At 38.3% G+C, this 16,610-nt stretch overlaps 1 protein-coding gene across 1 annotated transcript in view; it reads left to right on the top strand.

Annotated features, from left to right (window-relative positions):
* Window positions 1-16,370, top strand: part of LOC113145146 (guanine nucleotide-binding protein G(I)/G(S)/G(T) subunit beta-1) — a 28,293-nt gene extending 11,923 nt beyond the window's left edge. The window contains exons 2-11 of the mRNA XM_026331550.2: window positions 4,616-4,722; window positions 5,022-5,060; window positions 5,324-5,430; window positions 8,581-8,644; window positions 9,319-9,481; window positions 10,480-10,546; window positions 11,319-11,520; window positions 11,871-12,087; window positions 13,553-13,668; window positions 14,200-16,370. Coding sequence (XP_026187335.1) covers window positions 4,666-4,722; window positions 5,022-5,060; window positions 5,324-5,430; window positions 8,581-8,644; window positions 9,319-9,481; window positions 10,480-10,546; window positions 11,319-11,520; window positions 11,871-12,087; window positions 13,553-13,659 — 1,023 coding nt within the window. The 5' untranslated portion in view covers window positions 4,616-4,665 and the 3' untranslated portion in view covers window positions 13,660-13,668; window positions 14,200-16,370. The remainder of the gene's footprint in view (window positions 1-4,615; window positions 4,723-5,021; window positions 5,061-5,323; window positions 5,431-8,580; window positions 8,645-9,318; window positions 9,482-10,479; window positions 10,547-11,318; window positions 11,521-11,870; window positions 12,088-13,552; window positions 13,669-14,199) is intronic.
* Window positions 16,371-16,610: the final 240 nt, after the last annotated feature.

Raw genomic sequence — 16,610 nt, 5'->3', positions numbered from 1 at the left:
AAACCATAGAACAAGAGTGTTTGTAAAGTGTGTGCTGTCGCCACATCCGCTGCATGTTTTGACAAAGGGAAGAGAGCACAGCTAGGGAAACACCCTTAAAAAGGAAACGCCTGCTTAGAGAGGTGCTCATCTTAATGTGGAGGCAGCATTGACAGATATGAACAGTAGTTAAGGCACTGCCACAGCCATCTACTGACAGACTTTCATCGACATGTCCTGCTGTACATCATTGTGTATGCTTCGAAGAGCAGCAAGTCAGCCACAGCCTAAATGGCACTCTGAAGCCCTAGAATAAAAGGTCCCACAGAGAAGAAAGATAGAAGGAATGATCTGAAGGGAAAGATGGGATGCAGTGCTCATGAAGGCAAGAGGTGGGGCAGCTGGTATCCCAGCAGGAGAGCATAAATTATTAAGCCCTGCATTTCTACCCCACCCTTCAAACACTACCTTGTGCTTAATACATGGCTGTCTGTCTATGTCTCACAGCTGGGCAATATGTAAAACAAATAATAATCATGATTGTTGAGACTAAAACCATTTTAGTAGCTGATTAAATACTGCTGTGTAATTTCCCCTCATATGCAACAGCTCTGCTAAACACTGTAGACTATATCATTTTCTATGTATATGTGTGTACATATATTGTTTTTGACACTTTCCCACAACATTTACAGACACCCTCACATCACAAACAAAACAGTCATTATAGAAAACGGAGGTGGCTATGCTCATATCAGTTTAGTAACATTGCATAGATAATCTTAAAATTTTGCATGTGGTAGTGGTTCTCCATCTGATATTTTGTACGTTGTGTATACAAATTGAAAATGATAAATTACCTCATATTACAGTTTCATCATAAAAATCAACATTATACATTTCATCAACAATTATATATTGCAGGCACATTGTGTGCTGATCCTTATGCAACAAGCCTGGTACTTTGTACTATATGATATTTATTCAGTGTATTGGACTGAAAGGTTTTGTTTTAGGAAAGCCAAGAAATTCAGGGTAAAGTGAGTGCTGACCCCGTAATCTCAGTCTTTAATTCTGGGAAGCTATCCGAACCTGCTCCCCTTCACCAAGGGGTTAATTAGCAGCTCCCCTCCCAACTGTCCTCTGCTTGTTCACTCTCATTAGCTTAATCTGGCTCTGTCCTCCAGCTTGCCTCTTTTGCCTCTATCCTCTTTTGCACCAGAACATCTCACAGCCTACCCCACTCCTTATGTTATCAGGGTGGAGCCTCTTGTCTAGCCCAAAAAGCTATGGTCGAAACCTATTAGACTAACCTGTGATTTATAACCCTGTACATCAGCTTTTGTTTAGCTTTTATTATTTTTTTATTTTTATGAAGCTTTTATGTCTTTTAAAATGTCAAAATATACTTAAAGTTGTTGTCACGACGTCCACTTTTGATTATTTTTGCAAATGTCTACAAATTATACTGTTGTACTACAGTAGTAGAGTTTTGTTTGTTTTTAACATAGCATGTTTTTGGTTTGAAACTATGGGAAATTTTGGTCAAAGAGTTTGTCTTTTTGTAAGCTGCTGTCCATTTCTAAATTTAGTACAGATTACAGAAAATTTCAGTTTACTTACTGCAGTCCAACAAAAAAAACCTGTTTTTCAGTCATATGGTGAAAATGTATTTTCATAGAGAGTAGCCCACTCATATTATTTTCTCATCCAGTGCTCCATATGAAGAGGCATCTTCTCTGATTAAGATGCTTATTTAGCCCACTTGCAAGTCTGTATGGTGTGAAAAGGCATGATGCATGCACGATTATTGCTGTATGGGAAGGAGAAATACCAGTGAAATGTGTTTGTGTGTGGAGTCAAATTACACTTCCTCTCTCCTTGTCACTGTGTTGTGCTGAGATGTTGAAGCTGATAGGAGTGGCTGGAAAATGTGAAGTCTGCTTCCCTCCTCCTCTTTCTCCTCCTCCTCCCCCACCACCTCTCTAAAAATAGCAAGCAGAAAGAGAAGGCAGCAAAAGTCCAGGCTCTATCTATCTATTGGGCTTCAACACTCCCACCACCAGCACAAGGAAAGAAGAGTTCTCTGAATCGCACCTCCTAATACTAATCCTCAGTAAAGAGCACTGCCTTATACTGACTTGACAAGATGGCTTTATCTCTTTTTTTTTTTCCCCTTCATTTTGGAGGCCGTATAATTTTTGAGCACCGAGGTCAAGAGATAAAACAAAAATCTTTGATTCATTCATAGAAAGCAGTCAGACATTGAGACAGCTTTTCATTAAAAAAAAAAATTTTAAGTACTGCCAGTGGTATGATTCTGACAGGCTGCATCAACCACCAAAGCTCAGTCTGGCTAAGCATGTTTCACTTGTTTAAGGCAGAAGTGTTGACAGAAAAAACTATAAAGAAAGAAAAGAAGATGGATGCACTAAAGGCGTGGTAAAACATGACCAGGAGTGATGTCAGGTCTTTATTATAGATGGTTTGGAGACTTATTGCAGTTTTTGATTGCGTGTTATCTGTAACCAAGCATTGTTTTAGAAGTATGGTAGATTCAGTTTGGTTCACTGAATATTCCTAAAAGCACCCAGTTATAGATTTAGATACATTTTTAAACATACCCTGTGTATTAACCAGAAATCCGTTGCTTTGACTTCTGGTTTTCTGTACTGAAACCCCCCAACTAAAATGCTCAGAGAATGTGTTGTAGATGATTATAGAATATAGGGAGACAGCTCCATCGGAGTCAGAGCAGCACATATTTAAATTTCTGTATTGATCAGGTCAAAGTAATGAATCACATGACTGGAAAAATGATGAATACTGGATGTGCATACTACTGACTGCCATGCTTCAGCATTCTTATAGTCAAGCCTATTGTTGTCAGCAGTATGAATTAAAGCATTTCAGTCACATTTTACAAAGCAGCTCAAAAGGCACAGAATGAGAGAAAATATACAGAAAAAGGAAACTAACTTTTCTGATGGTAGTACAAGGCTGTAGGGGCAAGAGCCCTTCACCTTCAGTAATTTGGTTCATGATGGGCACAGTTGTCAGCAGTAAAAATGGGTTGTGTTCAGTGTATGAATCGCCACCTGTTGAAAGATATCCAACTTTTTGCAGTGTTCAGATTTTGCAGTTGTGTATGCGTTTGCAAAAATACGCTGATAGCGTTTGTTGAAAAGTTCTCAGCTAGGTTTCCTTGCCTGTTACACAGAGGGATTGGACTGGGAGGACATTAGCTAGTGATATTACCATGAGACGTTTTTATCACCACGATTAGGGGGTTAAGGCACCTTGCATAGATGCAGACCCATTTAGCAACACGGGCCAATCAGATCACAAGTAGCTATGGAGATGTCAGGTGCGTGAGGGAAAGTATTCATTCAAAGTGTCTCCATACTCCTCAGGACAAAGGACCTATATTGAAATCCCAAGAAACAGCGAGATACGGTTTGTTTGCAGTAGAAATTGTGCTGTTAGCTTGTATGTGGTGGTGCTATTATTTCCTGTACCTTGATTTATAAAACAATGAGAATAATTGGTCCTTGAATGAGTGACAGCAGATAGCCTAAATTGAAAGCAACTTCTTAATTTCACTTTATTCACTGAAATTGTAAATACCTGGAGTTTACCACACTGCAGAGTTGTTTTGTTAGGTATTATCTGCTGACGTACTGTAACCTATATGGACACTTTAAATAGTATTGCCAGTATTACCTACAGTGGTGTTTCCTTCAATGTCAAAGAAGGATGCTCATTTGTGTTCATTATATTTACAGTGGTGTTTTTTTTAGTTTGTGTTTGGTTTTTTTTCTTTAGTAGATTTTGTGAGTGAAAGTGTCAATGCTAAGAGCGTCAACCAGTGGATTGGGGTCAGCAGGATAGCCACTGCTTTTAGGATCATCAGCAGGTTTTGTCTTAACCGGATTTGGCTGGAGGAGCTGAATCAACTGTGTCCCAGGATTACAGGGATGACATTGGAGGAGAGTTTAGAGTCCACAGACCATAGCATTGACTGCTTCGGCAGACCCTGCCCATCAGCTGAGCTCCTTGGTGTTCCAGTAGTGTAGCAAAACCCAAGTTGGTCTTTTGGTCTGCCTCTCTGTTTTCTTGATATCTGGATTTTAAATCCTTGCTTAGTTTTGACAGTCAGAATGTTTTGATTGAGTGGGTTTTTAAAAATTTATTACTAATTTTTGCCTGGACTGTTAAGGAATTTTTATCGGCTGCTTAGTGTGACAAGATGTTTGCCAAGGGGTTTGCTATTGCTTGAGATTGTAGAGAGAACAAATTCAACCTCCTCAACATCCTCAAAATTGTTATCTTAAGCCTAAAGTAGGTGCCTAGTGCTTGTTGCTAGGTAACAGTTTCAAGCTGGCAAGGACAAGTCTTGAGCTGTCTAGAAAGTGTTGGTCTGTTGTGATTCTCTGCGACTTTGTCTGGGCCTTACAGATTGGATTGAAGAGATAGTAAATGGTCCTTAGCAGTTTATGTCAAATCATAGCCAACATCCTGCATGTAATTTGATCCAATAGAATCCAGAGTAAAAATTCTTAATTGTGCATTTAGTACAGAGAAATGATCAGTACATGGTATGCATTTTGAGCCACTTATCTCTTTCCTCCTCCAGATCAGCAAGAGTCTAGGCGGCGGAGCAAAGCACACCATTAGCAGAGGAAAATGAGTGAACTGGATCAGCTACGCCAGGAGGCTGAGCAGCTCAAGAACCAGATAAGAGTAAGTCGTCAACTATACCTGTTTTATATTTTTTGTCTTTGTTTAAAGCTCCATATTGACATTTTACTAAAGTTAGTCTGCTGGTTAAAAACACATTGCATAAGTATTTTTGAAAATTGATAAGTAGTGATAATAATATTACCAAAACAATATTTTCGGTGCACCTCGTGTTATAAAAACTATTTGGTTTTGGTTAGTGCTCAAAGTTCAGGTTTGCAGTGCAGCCCTAGTAATTCACTGGTGTGATTTGTGAACAGTTACTGCTCTGAAACAGATTTGACTGGGTTGTTGTGTTTCAGGATGCCAGGAAAGCGTGTGCGGATGCTACCCTGTCTCAGGTATTTTATGTCATAATCTTAACTCATTATCATTGAAATACATTATAAATGAAACTCAGGTTGGCTATTATGTTTGGCTGTGGGTGGTGTCAGCTCTGAGTAAATCAATTGAAGACGGCATTTTTCATGTTTTCGTCAGTCATATCTTAAACAAGTAGAAGATGAAGCTAGCTAGATGATGCACTAGCTAAGCTGAACTACTTAAATTTTGAGTGTTATCGGCAGAAAAATAAGTAACACTGACTTTTTCTTTGATCCTACAGATCACAGCTAACATCGACCCTGTTGGCCGAATTCAGATGCGCACTAGACGGACACTGAGGGGGCATCTGGCTAAAATCTATGCCATGCACTGGGGCACTGACTCGAGGTAATTTCATTCAATCTGGCCATTTACTATTTCCTCCCATCAGCCCAACTCGCTTTGCCTAAATGCAGGAAATAGATTTAAAAGCATACTTGAATTACTTTGTGCTAGTTACTTCTCCTGAGGGCCCTCACTAAATCTTAAAATTATACAGTAGCTGAGTCTTAATTTTAATACGGGTCATTTTCTTAACATCTGTGCAAATCGTATTAACTTATATTGAGTGTTATGGTGGTTCAACAGCGTGATATCTGTGCACATGTATAACAGATAATGCATTTTTGTTGAATGGACATTGGGCACGCATCAGTAACTGTCTTTGAGTGTGTCCACAGTGTTGTGTATCTGTGTCTGCTGTTTGAGTACATTGGGGGTGGGGTATGTGGGCTGGGAAAATACTCAAAATGGAGTCAGACTTTGTCAGAGCTGTGTTGGGGCTGATAGTCAAGGCAGATGAAGCAACACTCCTCACTTCACATAAAGCCTTTTACCTAGAGTTGTGCACACCTCTCACCTCAGCAACCAAAAAGTCAATCACTGTGGCACTGAAGTGTGCAAGTCCACGGAGAGACAACTGCACACTGCTGTGTGTGTCCCATCCCCCAATCATATACCTAAGAAAATATCTAGCACTGTTTATCCAGTGTTAGCGCTTCCTGTTTGTTTGTTTCATTTGTTAATGTTTCACCTCCCAGAGTGGTAGGGATATTCATTAGACTACCTGCTGAGATGCAGCCACCCAGGAAGAAGGTCACATGAAGATGGTTTGACCCAGAGTCTAGGCTAAGTCTATTTTTAGCTCAATGGAGAGACTAGCTGAATTCATACTGGGCTGGATTTCCAACAGCAGTTCCACTTCCCTTCAGTTTCCAATAATGTTTTGAGTTACATTTTCAGGTTGCACTAAAGTACTTTAAATGTCTAAGTTGCAAAGATTTGTACTTGTAGTATTGGTGCTTAAACTAAACCTACTTACCCTAATTCATTTTTGTCTCTCTGACTTTAATTTTCCAGAGTCATGAGTTGAATGAAAAGGGAAACTAAAAGTTTTAGTTGGATTTGTTATCATTGACAGCTGTATAATACAATATTACTCACCTGTCAGTGTAACAATTTAAATGTTAGCACCTTATTAATATGGCAAGACATTCACTCATTTAGTGCCCAAGATTACTCTTAACTGTAAACAAATCACTGCAATAGATGATCATGTGGTTTCATTTCAGTGTGCATTAGTAGTAGTAGAAATATTTTTATCCAGAAATATTTTTTCAGGTGGAAAGTGTGCTTGATTATTCATTTTATTTTTTTACACAAATGTTTGTATAATAGTACTTTGCATTTGTGTCAACTGCAGGTGCTTAAATGTAGAACAAAGTAAGCATGATCCTCATGAAATCAGTGAGTCATAACTCGTGTCCCACATGAATATTTTCTTCATAACTAGAGCAGACCCAGTTTTAATTTAATTTATTTTCATTTTAACTAAGTCTGTTTTATTGTATGTAATCATTGCAGCACACGTTAATATCAGTGAAAAAAACCTTATGATTTATATTAGGCTGTTTATTATTTCTCATGCAAGCTTTGAATCATGTTCTCCATCCCGGTAAAGTTGGACACATCATGCTACTGTGTACATTTTATGTAACTGAGATCTGGATACCAGAGTCCATTTGGTTTAGGGTAGAAACTGTTTACATTAGCTGAGGTTCATACGATGAATGACAGATGTTGTGAGACATGGCAAGTGTTGCTACGTCTCATGTTTTCCTTTTCCCTTTGCTTAACAAAACTGCTGTCCCACACACGCTCCCTGCGTTTGCCTGTGTCACTTGACAGTTAAACACAGTTACTTAAACAGACCTAACGAATGGTGACCAACATGGTTTCACTGAGTTCAAAGTGTTTTTGTGTAGTTTTAAAAATGATTAGGGGACACAATGAGTAGTGAACATGGCTTGAAATGTTTATCTTTCAAAACACAACCTATCTGATGTCAGCTACTGCACTATAAAAAGGCTTTGATTGTTTGAGTTTAATGACTCATTTTAGGCCTTTATTTTTCTATAGCCTTGAATTCCCAAAACATACCATTCTGTCCCTGGCTTATTATCTGCTAGAGTGTGCACATATGGGCGCGTTCGCGCCAGCCCGGTACTTAAGATTTTCATAGTCCCAGAAGGCCTTGGTGTGCTCACGCCTTTTCCTGTTCCTATGTGCATTGGGGCTGTCGCTGTGGTTACTCTTGTTGGATTCACCCAGAGATATCAGAGCCACAGAGGTACCTGAGTGCTGTCTCTAGAAAACAAAAGGTGTTTTGAACAGTGTTTTGTGACACTTCTTGTTAGAATAACTCTGTTTATCATGGACCATGTGCGGGTGGTTTTTGAGATGCATAAAATATAGAAGTAATGAAACAGTATCAAAATAATTCACACACTGTTAGAATTATATAGAAATGAATCTGTATACCTCAGCTCCTTATTTTAGGATTAGCACTATCCATATCACACTAATACTGTGATGTTGATCTAGCAACAGCTTTAAAATAATACTATGGTGCAGTTATCATTCATGTATATACAGGTGCTGAATGAAAAGCTTTTAAATTCATTACCAAACATGATTTAACTGTGTATACACCATACAAGTATTTTATTTCATTAATATTTTTAATGCACTTTTGTGGCTTAAGATTCTGTTGTAAATCTTCAGCATGTCCCTCATCTCTGCACTAGCATGTAGGCAGTAAATTGGATCACTTGACTTCGATTGCTTGCTATCTGTAAATATTCCTTCAAAAATAGTGTCCTGCTTTGTTTCCTCCCATTAGTTACATACAGTATCTATGATCAATTACACAAAATTACATCAAGGTACTATTTGCTCAGCAATTTATTTCTGTTGAGTTGGCTTTGTACAATAATACACTGGCATTAAAATGTATAGAATAATCAAGGTTAATGTGCTGACTTTAGATTTTTATACATTTATACGTACACATATAAACTTTATACATTTATTTCTCAAGTTTCTGTAGTCTTTGTTAAACTGAATTATGACATATCCCCACAGACCAATCATTTCAAAGTGATTGGTGGTTGAGTTTTCTCACATTTTATTTATTTATTTTGTTTTTCTATTTATCAGGCTTTTGGTCAGCGCCTCCCAGGATGGCAAACTTATTATATGGGACAGCTACACCACAAACAAGGTAACAAAAAAAAACATATTCCAAGGGAGCTGGGGAAAAAAGTCTGTGGCCTTTAATGCATGTTTCTCTTATACTTTTTGAAGAAAAAAAACATTAATGGAGCAGTAATAATAAATGATAGCATTGAAAGAGAGCAAACTGAATTGGTCATTTTTCCCAAAGTCACTTTGTTCTGCACTCAAAAAGCAAATGCCTGAGGTACTCTGTTGCTCAGAGACAGACCTCACCCACGATTTACACTTAACTGGACACAGAATTTCAAATCTTTGCACCAGTACACGTCAAAGATTTTAAAAAATGTAATTAAACTGTGAATATGAGACTTGATGCCAGAGTAATGAGTTGAGGTAGTCTGTAAATAAAGAGAATTGTATTGTTTCATTCACCAGATTTCCAAATGACTTAGTGGTTCACCTACTATTAACAAACTGTCTTTACCAGTTCATCAAACCTCCTATCTTTCTGGCAGCTGGTTTCATTTAAATTGAGAAAATGCAGAGTTCACTATAAAACAATTCAAGTGTTAGACTGTGCCAAGTAATGCTATTTATAGTGGTTGTTGTGCCCTTGAAAGGTTAAGTTAATATTGTGGACAGACTTTGTAACATGCCCTCCCCTCTCTCCCATCTGTCACTACATACTATCTAATATTAAATCTTGCTCCTCTCCTCCAGGTCCACGCCATCCCGTTGCGCTCCTCCTGGGTGATGACGTGTGCCTATGCCCCTTCTGGGAACTATGTCGCTTGTGGAGGCCTGGACAACATCTGCTCAATCTACAACCTGAAGACCCGTGAGGGAAATGTGCGTGTCAGCCGTGAACTGGCTGGGCACACAGGTAGGCTGGACACATTGATTATAATATACCCTTGAAATATCAGTCCAACGATTTTGGAAGGTCAGACTAACCTGCGAATAACTCATATTTGTACTGATTTACCGAATATCTGCTATTGTTTTCCCCAGGATTTGTCTACAGTAGGAAAGATGAACACTATTGAAATCTAAAGGCAAATTCTAAATGAATCTAGATTTAATGGATTACAATAAAACAAAATTAGATCTGCACAGCTAAATTTGCCAAATGGCAGTGCAGAGTTATCTAGAAAATAGTGAAACATCAGTAGACATCGTTAAAGACCATTTACATCCAGCCGTTGTGTACAACATCATACAAAAGCATTCCTAAAGGAAACTTGCACAATATGACAATTTTTTAGATGGTTTGCATTTAACACTGAACTTTTTATGTATCTCTTGTGAGTAGAGAAGATATCATACTCATACTCACAAGAACTTCCCATTTCGGTGCAGCTGGAAACTTTAGTTGGACTGATATAAATGCATGTGTGTATTTATTTTTTCGGTGTGAACTTCATGTGCTGGTAACCCTTATTTTACATTACACGGTTCATCTGTCTCCATAAAAACAGGAGGTGACCAAACCATGTCCGAGCTCAAACCAATGAATGTGTGAAGCTCTTAGGCAAGAGGCACTATGATCAGGGTCACATGATGCAGGAAGTGTGTCAGCATTTTAGGTCTAGCTCTCTTGCTCTAGGGAGAGGTACAGACACTCTCCCTGCTACTGAAGGATGAACCATGGAAGCAAGTCATGAGCCAGAGGATGCCCTACAGCTGTCTTTCTGTTTCAACCAGTGAATTAGTCAGTTCATGCCCCCCACCCAAATCTAGCAAACACAGCTCTGTCTGATAGTTGGAAATAAGGTTTCTTTTTGTGTGTAGACGGGAGGGAAAGCCTGTCCCTCTTAATAATATATAAAGAATAGTCCATCATAAATTAGTTATTTAGTCACTGCGTTTGATTCATTTTAGGTTACCTGTCCTGCTGTCGCTTCCTGGATGACAACCAGATTGTCACCAGCTCTGGAGACACCACATGGTGAGTTGTCAAACTGCACCCAATACAACACCATTGGAAAATCAGGACCTAAAAAATGACTAACAATGTTCATTAACATGTAAACATGAGAAATTCTGAATATAGTGTTAAACCCCACTCTTAAGGGATTTATTTATGTAGGGGAGATGGGATGCTTTTAAAATGACCTCCCCTTCCATGTTCTGATTTGACGAGTTAAGACTTTAAAGGAAGAGTACCGTTTTTGACTCAAACTCAACTTGTACAGTATTTTTTCCTTCCCCTCACACTGAGGGGCCTGAGGAGACTCTTGTCTTTGTCATTTGACTTTGTCCAGAAACCCGTGTCTTGTATTTTTACAATTATTAAAACACATCCAAGTTAAATTAAGAGACCACAGGGAATATTTTATTCCTCACCTCCCTCCAATAATGGTCCTGTTCAAATGGTGCTTCAGTTGCACAGCTATATTTGTTTAAATTATATTACGAAGTATTCCTATAAATCTGTCCACAGAAGGTTTTTATTGTTATCAACAGTATTTATGGAAACATAACAGCCATATCAGATTGACATTTTGAGTTCCCAGCCAGCCATGTCAACTAGAGAGAAGTTTTTTATATCCAAAACTACCTTAAACCCCCAATGTCAGGTCTTTCTGGACTAGTGTCACATCTTTGGTCGCCAATCACGTTTCCCCCAGGAATGATGCTTTATTATTTTTAAAGTGCTTTAGATATTGTTTTGCATATTGCTGCTGTTACTTGATAGTTTTCCTTCTGGTTTCTTGCAGTGCTCTGTGGGACATTGAGACTGGTCAGCAAACAACTACATTTGCTGGTCACACTGGTGATGTCATGAGTCTCTCTCTGGCGCCTGACACCAGGCTGTTTGTGTCTGGAGCCTGCGATGCCTCGGCCAAGCTCTGGGACATCAGAGAAGGAATGTGCCGACAGACCTTCACTGGCCATGAGTCAGACATCAACGCCATCTGCGTAAGGGCTGCGCACACACACAATACTCCCTGATATGTTAGATTCATAAAGGTGTCAAATCTCCAGACATTCATGGCATATCCATAAGGCTGCCAGAGCAATTCTCAGGTCCTGAAGAGCAAATCCAAGTAGAGTACTAAGTTTAATAAAAAGTCGAGATGCGGCTCTAGATCTGTGGATGGCGATGATTTGACAGTGCATTTGAATATTTTCAACAGACCTAAGGTTACAGAAGACCAGAGTACCAACACAGTGATTAAAGGCATATAAACCATTTACTACGACCGTTCTAAATTAAGGGTGTATATTTGAAAAGTACAATGAAAAATCTGCCCTAATCTTTGTTGCAGTTCTTCCCCAATGGCAACGCCTTTGCCACAGGCTCAGACGATGCTACCTGCCGGCTGTTTGACCTGCGTGCTGACCAGGAGCTGATGGTTTATTCACATGACAACATCATCTGCGGTATCACCTCCGTGGCATTCTCCAAGAGTGGCCGCCTACTGCTGGCTGGCTATGATGATTTCAACTGCAATGTCTGGGACACTTTGAAGGCTGACCGTGCAGGTAAGGCACAAAACAAAAACAGCTGGATAAAGATACTGCACTGACACTCTCTATGCTAAAATGTACATGAGGTTTCAAGATAGATTTCCTCCTGTATTTTTTGGGTGACTGAAATTATGGTGCAATAAACACACACCACATCAAAAACATGTCTTGCTGGACATGACATTTTAGATTCTCATTTACCATAAAACACTTTACAAGCCAATAGTTGATTATGTATTTTCCATCTCTAAGTTATATAAGCTAGTTGACCACATGTCACGAAGTCTGTATTTGTAGGTATTCTCTAGTACAGTGGCTCATCTCTCTGAAAAATCAGTATAAGGCAGCAATGTTCAGCATCAGCCAGCCAAAAACATGGAGCAAAGATGTAGAGAGGACCGAAGCACATCTGTATTGGTTGTTGTACAAAACTCAATCCAGCTTTGACTGGACATCTGGTATGTGGAAGCTTAAGCAGCTGTTTAGTAGATTTCCTGTTAGAAACTACATCATTATGGTGGCTGAACATTTCAAAAACAAAGATGTGAGAAGTTAACTGAGTACAGCTAATCAGGGAAAGAATACAAGATTCCAAGGATTCTTAGGGACTGAATACCTTGCAGAATACAGCCAACCACCAAGAGGTCCATGGATTCTGAAAGACCTGCAGGGCTCCAGGGCTGTTAGAACACAGGAACTCTTGCCTGGCTGTTTCACAAGTCCCTGCCTTATCCTTGTTGAAAAAGCTCATATGACATGTGGACTAGTGTTTGCCAGAAGAACTCTAGAAAAAAGCTGTGAAGAAAATTTAGTGGTATAATCAGACAAAAATGGCCTTTTTGGCTATCATGCTGAATGCTATACTTGGTGCAATCATTTGACACACAAATAGCAGCATGCTGTAGCTGTTCGTCTATGCGGCACAACTTGCAAGGCTCGTTTTCTCTTCAAGGTGGTAGCCTTTCTTTAAATAGATCGCAGTGCTTAATGAAGAATGTTGCTGTTTAGCCATTGTATTTATTTAAGCAAGCTTAAAGCTGAGTTTGAAGTATCATTAATATTGATAATGAGGACAGGTAAGGGCAAAGCATCTGCATCTGTTTTTTTGGTTTTTGTTTTTGGATTTGTTTGTTTTCCTGCCAGAGTATGAAAGGCTATGATGCACATCCGGGGGAGCGGCAAACATCACCTGCTCTGGCAGTGAAGAGTCCCTGTTGTGGCATGAATACTTCACAGATATTGACTGCATAGTGTGATAGGGATCAGAGGAGCAGGCTATTTGAAATACACACACACACATATTGATTTAATCCATTTGTGGGTACAATATTGATTAGCGTACTACGTCAGCATTAGCCTTCATAATACTCTAAAAGTTTGACTGGAGACATCTGGGATGTATGTTGCTTCTTGTGGTTTGTACAAAATAACTAAAACACATCAAGCAGACATCAAGCACCAATTTACCCTGTCTCTGCAGGTGTCCTGGCTGGTCATGATAACCGGGTGAGTTGCTTGGGTGTGACTGACGATGGCATGGCAGTGGCAACAGGGTCCTGGGATAGCTTCCTCAAGATCTGGAACTAGATTCTGAAGGTAAATGACTGAGTGCAAGGAATATTCTGTGATTTGCAGTAGTGGACAGCTGGAGATTTATCTAGAGCTTTTATTTACTGCCATCTGGTGGTTGGTAATGAAGGTGCAACCTGGTGAAACCAAACATCAAGCATCATACCATATCAGCTCCATAGAAATATTTAGCCTGAGGACACCTATGTTAAATTTCACTGGATTTAAAGTGTTTTTCATTCAGTTGAAAATGTTTTGTTTGTTTGTTTTTTACCATTTTGCCTTATCTGGTTTTTCTTAGTGTCACAGCTTCACCAGTTTCTGGTCAAATCAATGATATTGACATTAACTTGAAAGCTGTACCATGTCCAATGCGTGAAAAATTATGTGGCCACACTGTCAACAGTTTATGAATGTTTAGTAGGTGTTATTCACATTTAAACACAGTAATATACACATATGATAAACAATCATAGCAATCATTTTACTGTTTCTGACCAGTGGGTGATCTTGCAGAATAGTTATAAATTAACGTGTTTTTCTTCTGTTTGTTTCCAGATGGCATCCGGACTCCAAAGTTGAGTGGAAGACCATTCCAACATCACAATGTTCAATTTTATTGCATATCCAATCTTTTCAGAAAAAAAAACACCACAGTACTGACTCCGAACACCCCAAAAAGGGCAAGAATTTTCTCTCCTTTTCATTTAAAAGAGCACAATTGTCTGTCACTTATTCAGTTACAAGAAAAAAAGAAAAAAAAAAAAAGCTTGAGAGATTTAGTCATTTCAAAATGGAATGGAGGGGAAATTTGTATATTCCTCTCATGGTCTGGTATTGTAGTAAGTGAAAACACAAACACCCCCACCCCCACCACTGCTGCCGCCTCCAAGCAAATGTGTCCTGTATCCTCGTACATAGGCACATACACAGGTCTGAGTGAAGGTTATTACATGACAGAGATCTAACTCTTTACAGCTTTTTTTTTTTTGGCCATGTCTGTTTTTGTTGATGGTTTCATTGTCTTTTTTTTTGTTTTTTGTTTTTTTTTTTTTTTTTTTTTTTTTTTTTTTGGTTCAAGAAGTAGATCAGTGAACTGTCAATGTTTAAAATGAGGATCAAAGCTTTTATCTCCTAGTCTTTACACATTTTAGGGAATGTTTTTAAGTTGAGAACTAAACAAACCTCCTGATCATTTTAAATCCAGCTTTATCCCACTGGACAACATAGTGAGAGAATTGAGCTTCAACAGGGAGTCCTTAAGCCACTTCTGGCCCTTCTGTATATTTAGTCCCCTAAGACTTTCTTTCTTTTTTCCAGTGTAGTCCACAAATCTTTGTTTGCACAAAAATTAAACTTTGCATATATAGAATAATGTCTAAAGAAAAAAGGTAACTAACCAAGCACATGCTGTTTATGATAATGAATGCTCGTTTTTAAAACGGAAAACAACAAAAAAAAAAAAACAACCATTTTAACCATTCTTACATCTTTTTGTCTGGCAACAGTGTAGAATAATTAAATGAAGATTAACACATCAGATCATAATCCACCCCACCCCCATTTTTATTCTTTTTTTTTTTTTTTTTTTTTCTTCTTCTTCCTTTAATTCAGTTTTGTTTCCCTGGTTTCTGTTGCCTGTGGTTGGGACCGGTGATTTGATTTTGTCGGGTAGGGAGTACCTCAACTTTAACCCGGTTGCAATCCGGTCATTTCTCTTTTGACAGAGGTGCCCATTCCGTGCTTGGAAATGCAGTTACTACTCTGTGAATGACATGTTGTATAAATCAATGTTTGAAAATAATGATAATGAAACTTTTTAAGTTAAAAACTAAAAAAAAAAAGATTTTGGTTGTCAGCCATGGGTGGGTTATCTCTTAGAATCGCATGCTGTAGAATTGCTTAAAAAGGTGCATATGGAATTAAGTCCTTTGATGTTTTACTTTGAGAAAATAACCTGTTGAATATATCAATACAATGGTATTTATATTTTTTCTTTTTTTTTTTTTTTTTTTTTTTTTTTTTTTCCTTTGGTTTTTGGCTACTCTGTGCATATATGATACAACTTAAAATGTCAAATCTATGCACTTGAGAAGCAAACCCTGCAACATTATGGTTCCTTGGTCCACACTTGGGAGGGATTTCACAAATTAAAAACCAACATAAATGTTTAAATTGTACACACACATGCATACGTACATTCATTCACCCAGACATACACAGTCTCAAATGGAACAAATAAACTTTCATTCCTTCTGTAGCAAACAAAATTCCACTTACGAAGAAAAGCATTTTATAACAGGTTTTTTTCTGTCCTTTAATAAAAAAATGGGAAAAAAAAGTCTTGCAGCATCTGAATGGCAGAATTTTCTGTTGTTCCCTTCTCCTTGTAAACAAACGCTCTTTCTTTAGCAGTAGTGACATTTTTTTCCATTCTGTTTTTTCTCTGCGACATTCTGTACAAAAAAATGTGCTGTAATTGTGCGTTAGGCCTGGAGTTGGCAAAAAATAAAACAAAATAAAAAATATTAAAAATTAATTAAATTCCCTTTCCTTTTCTCTCTTTCTCCATCAAATAACTGTAGAGCTCTGCACCCCCACTGTTCCCTTTTCACCTTTTGTATTTAATTTTAAAGTCAGTCAGTGTACAACCGAAAGCTGGATGCAAGATAGAAACTATATTAAAATGTACTGTTATTTAAGATGTAATAAAAAGCAGTTTGACATGACCTACTGTGTTGAGTGTGATTCACTTAGTGGTTCCCATTGAAGCTAGAATGTTGCAGACTGTTTTCTTGTAATTATGCTCAAGTCAAATAAACAATTTCTTATCCACTGTTGAATCAGTCTCTGTAGTTTTTACACATACTTTTGTCTTCATATGTAGATAGCCATGCAAAACTTTTTATAGTATTTGTGCTGAGTACAAAGGGACACTATATAGTCCTTTCTGTATGTGTAGTTATGGT

The sequence above is a fragment of the Mastacembelus armatus genome, chromosome 7, assembly GCF_900324485.2.
Source record: "Mastacembelus armatus chromosome 7, fMasArm1.2, whole genome shotgun sequence".
Lineage (NCBI taxonomy): Eukaryota > Metazoa > Chordata > Actinopteri > Synbranchiformes > Mastacembelidae > Mastacembelus > Mastacembelus armatus.
The sequence above is the reverse complement of the archived record's forward strand: the minus strand, read 5'-3'. Positions and strand labels throughout refer to the sequence as shown.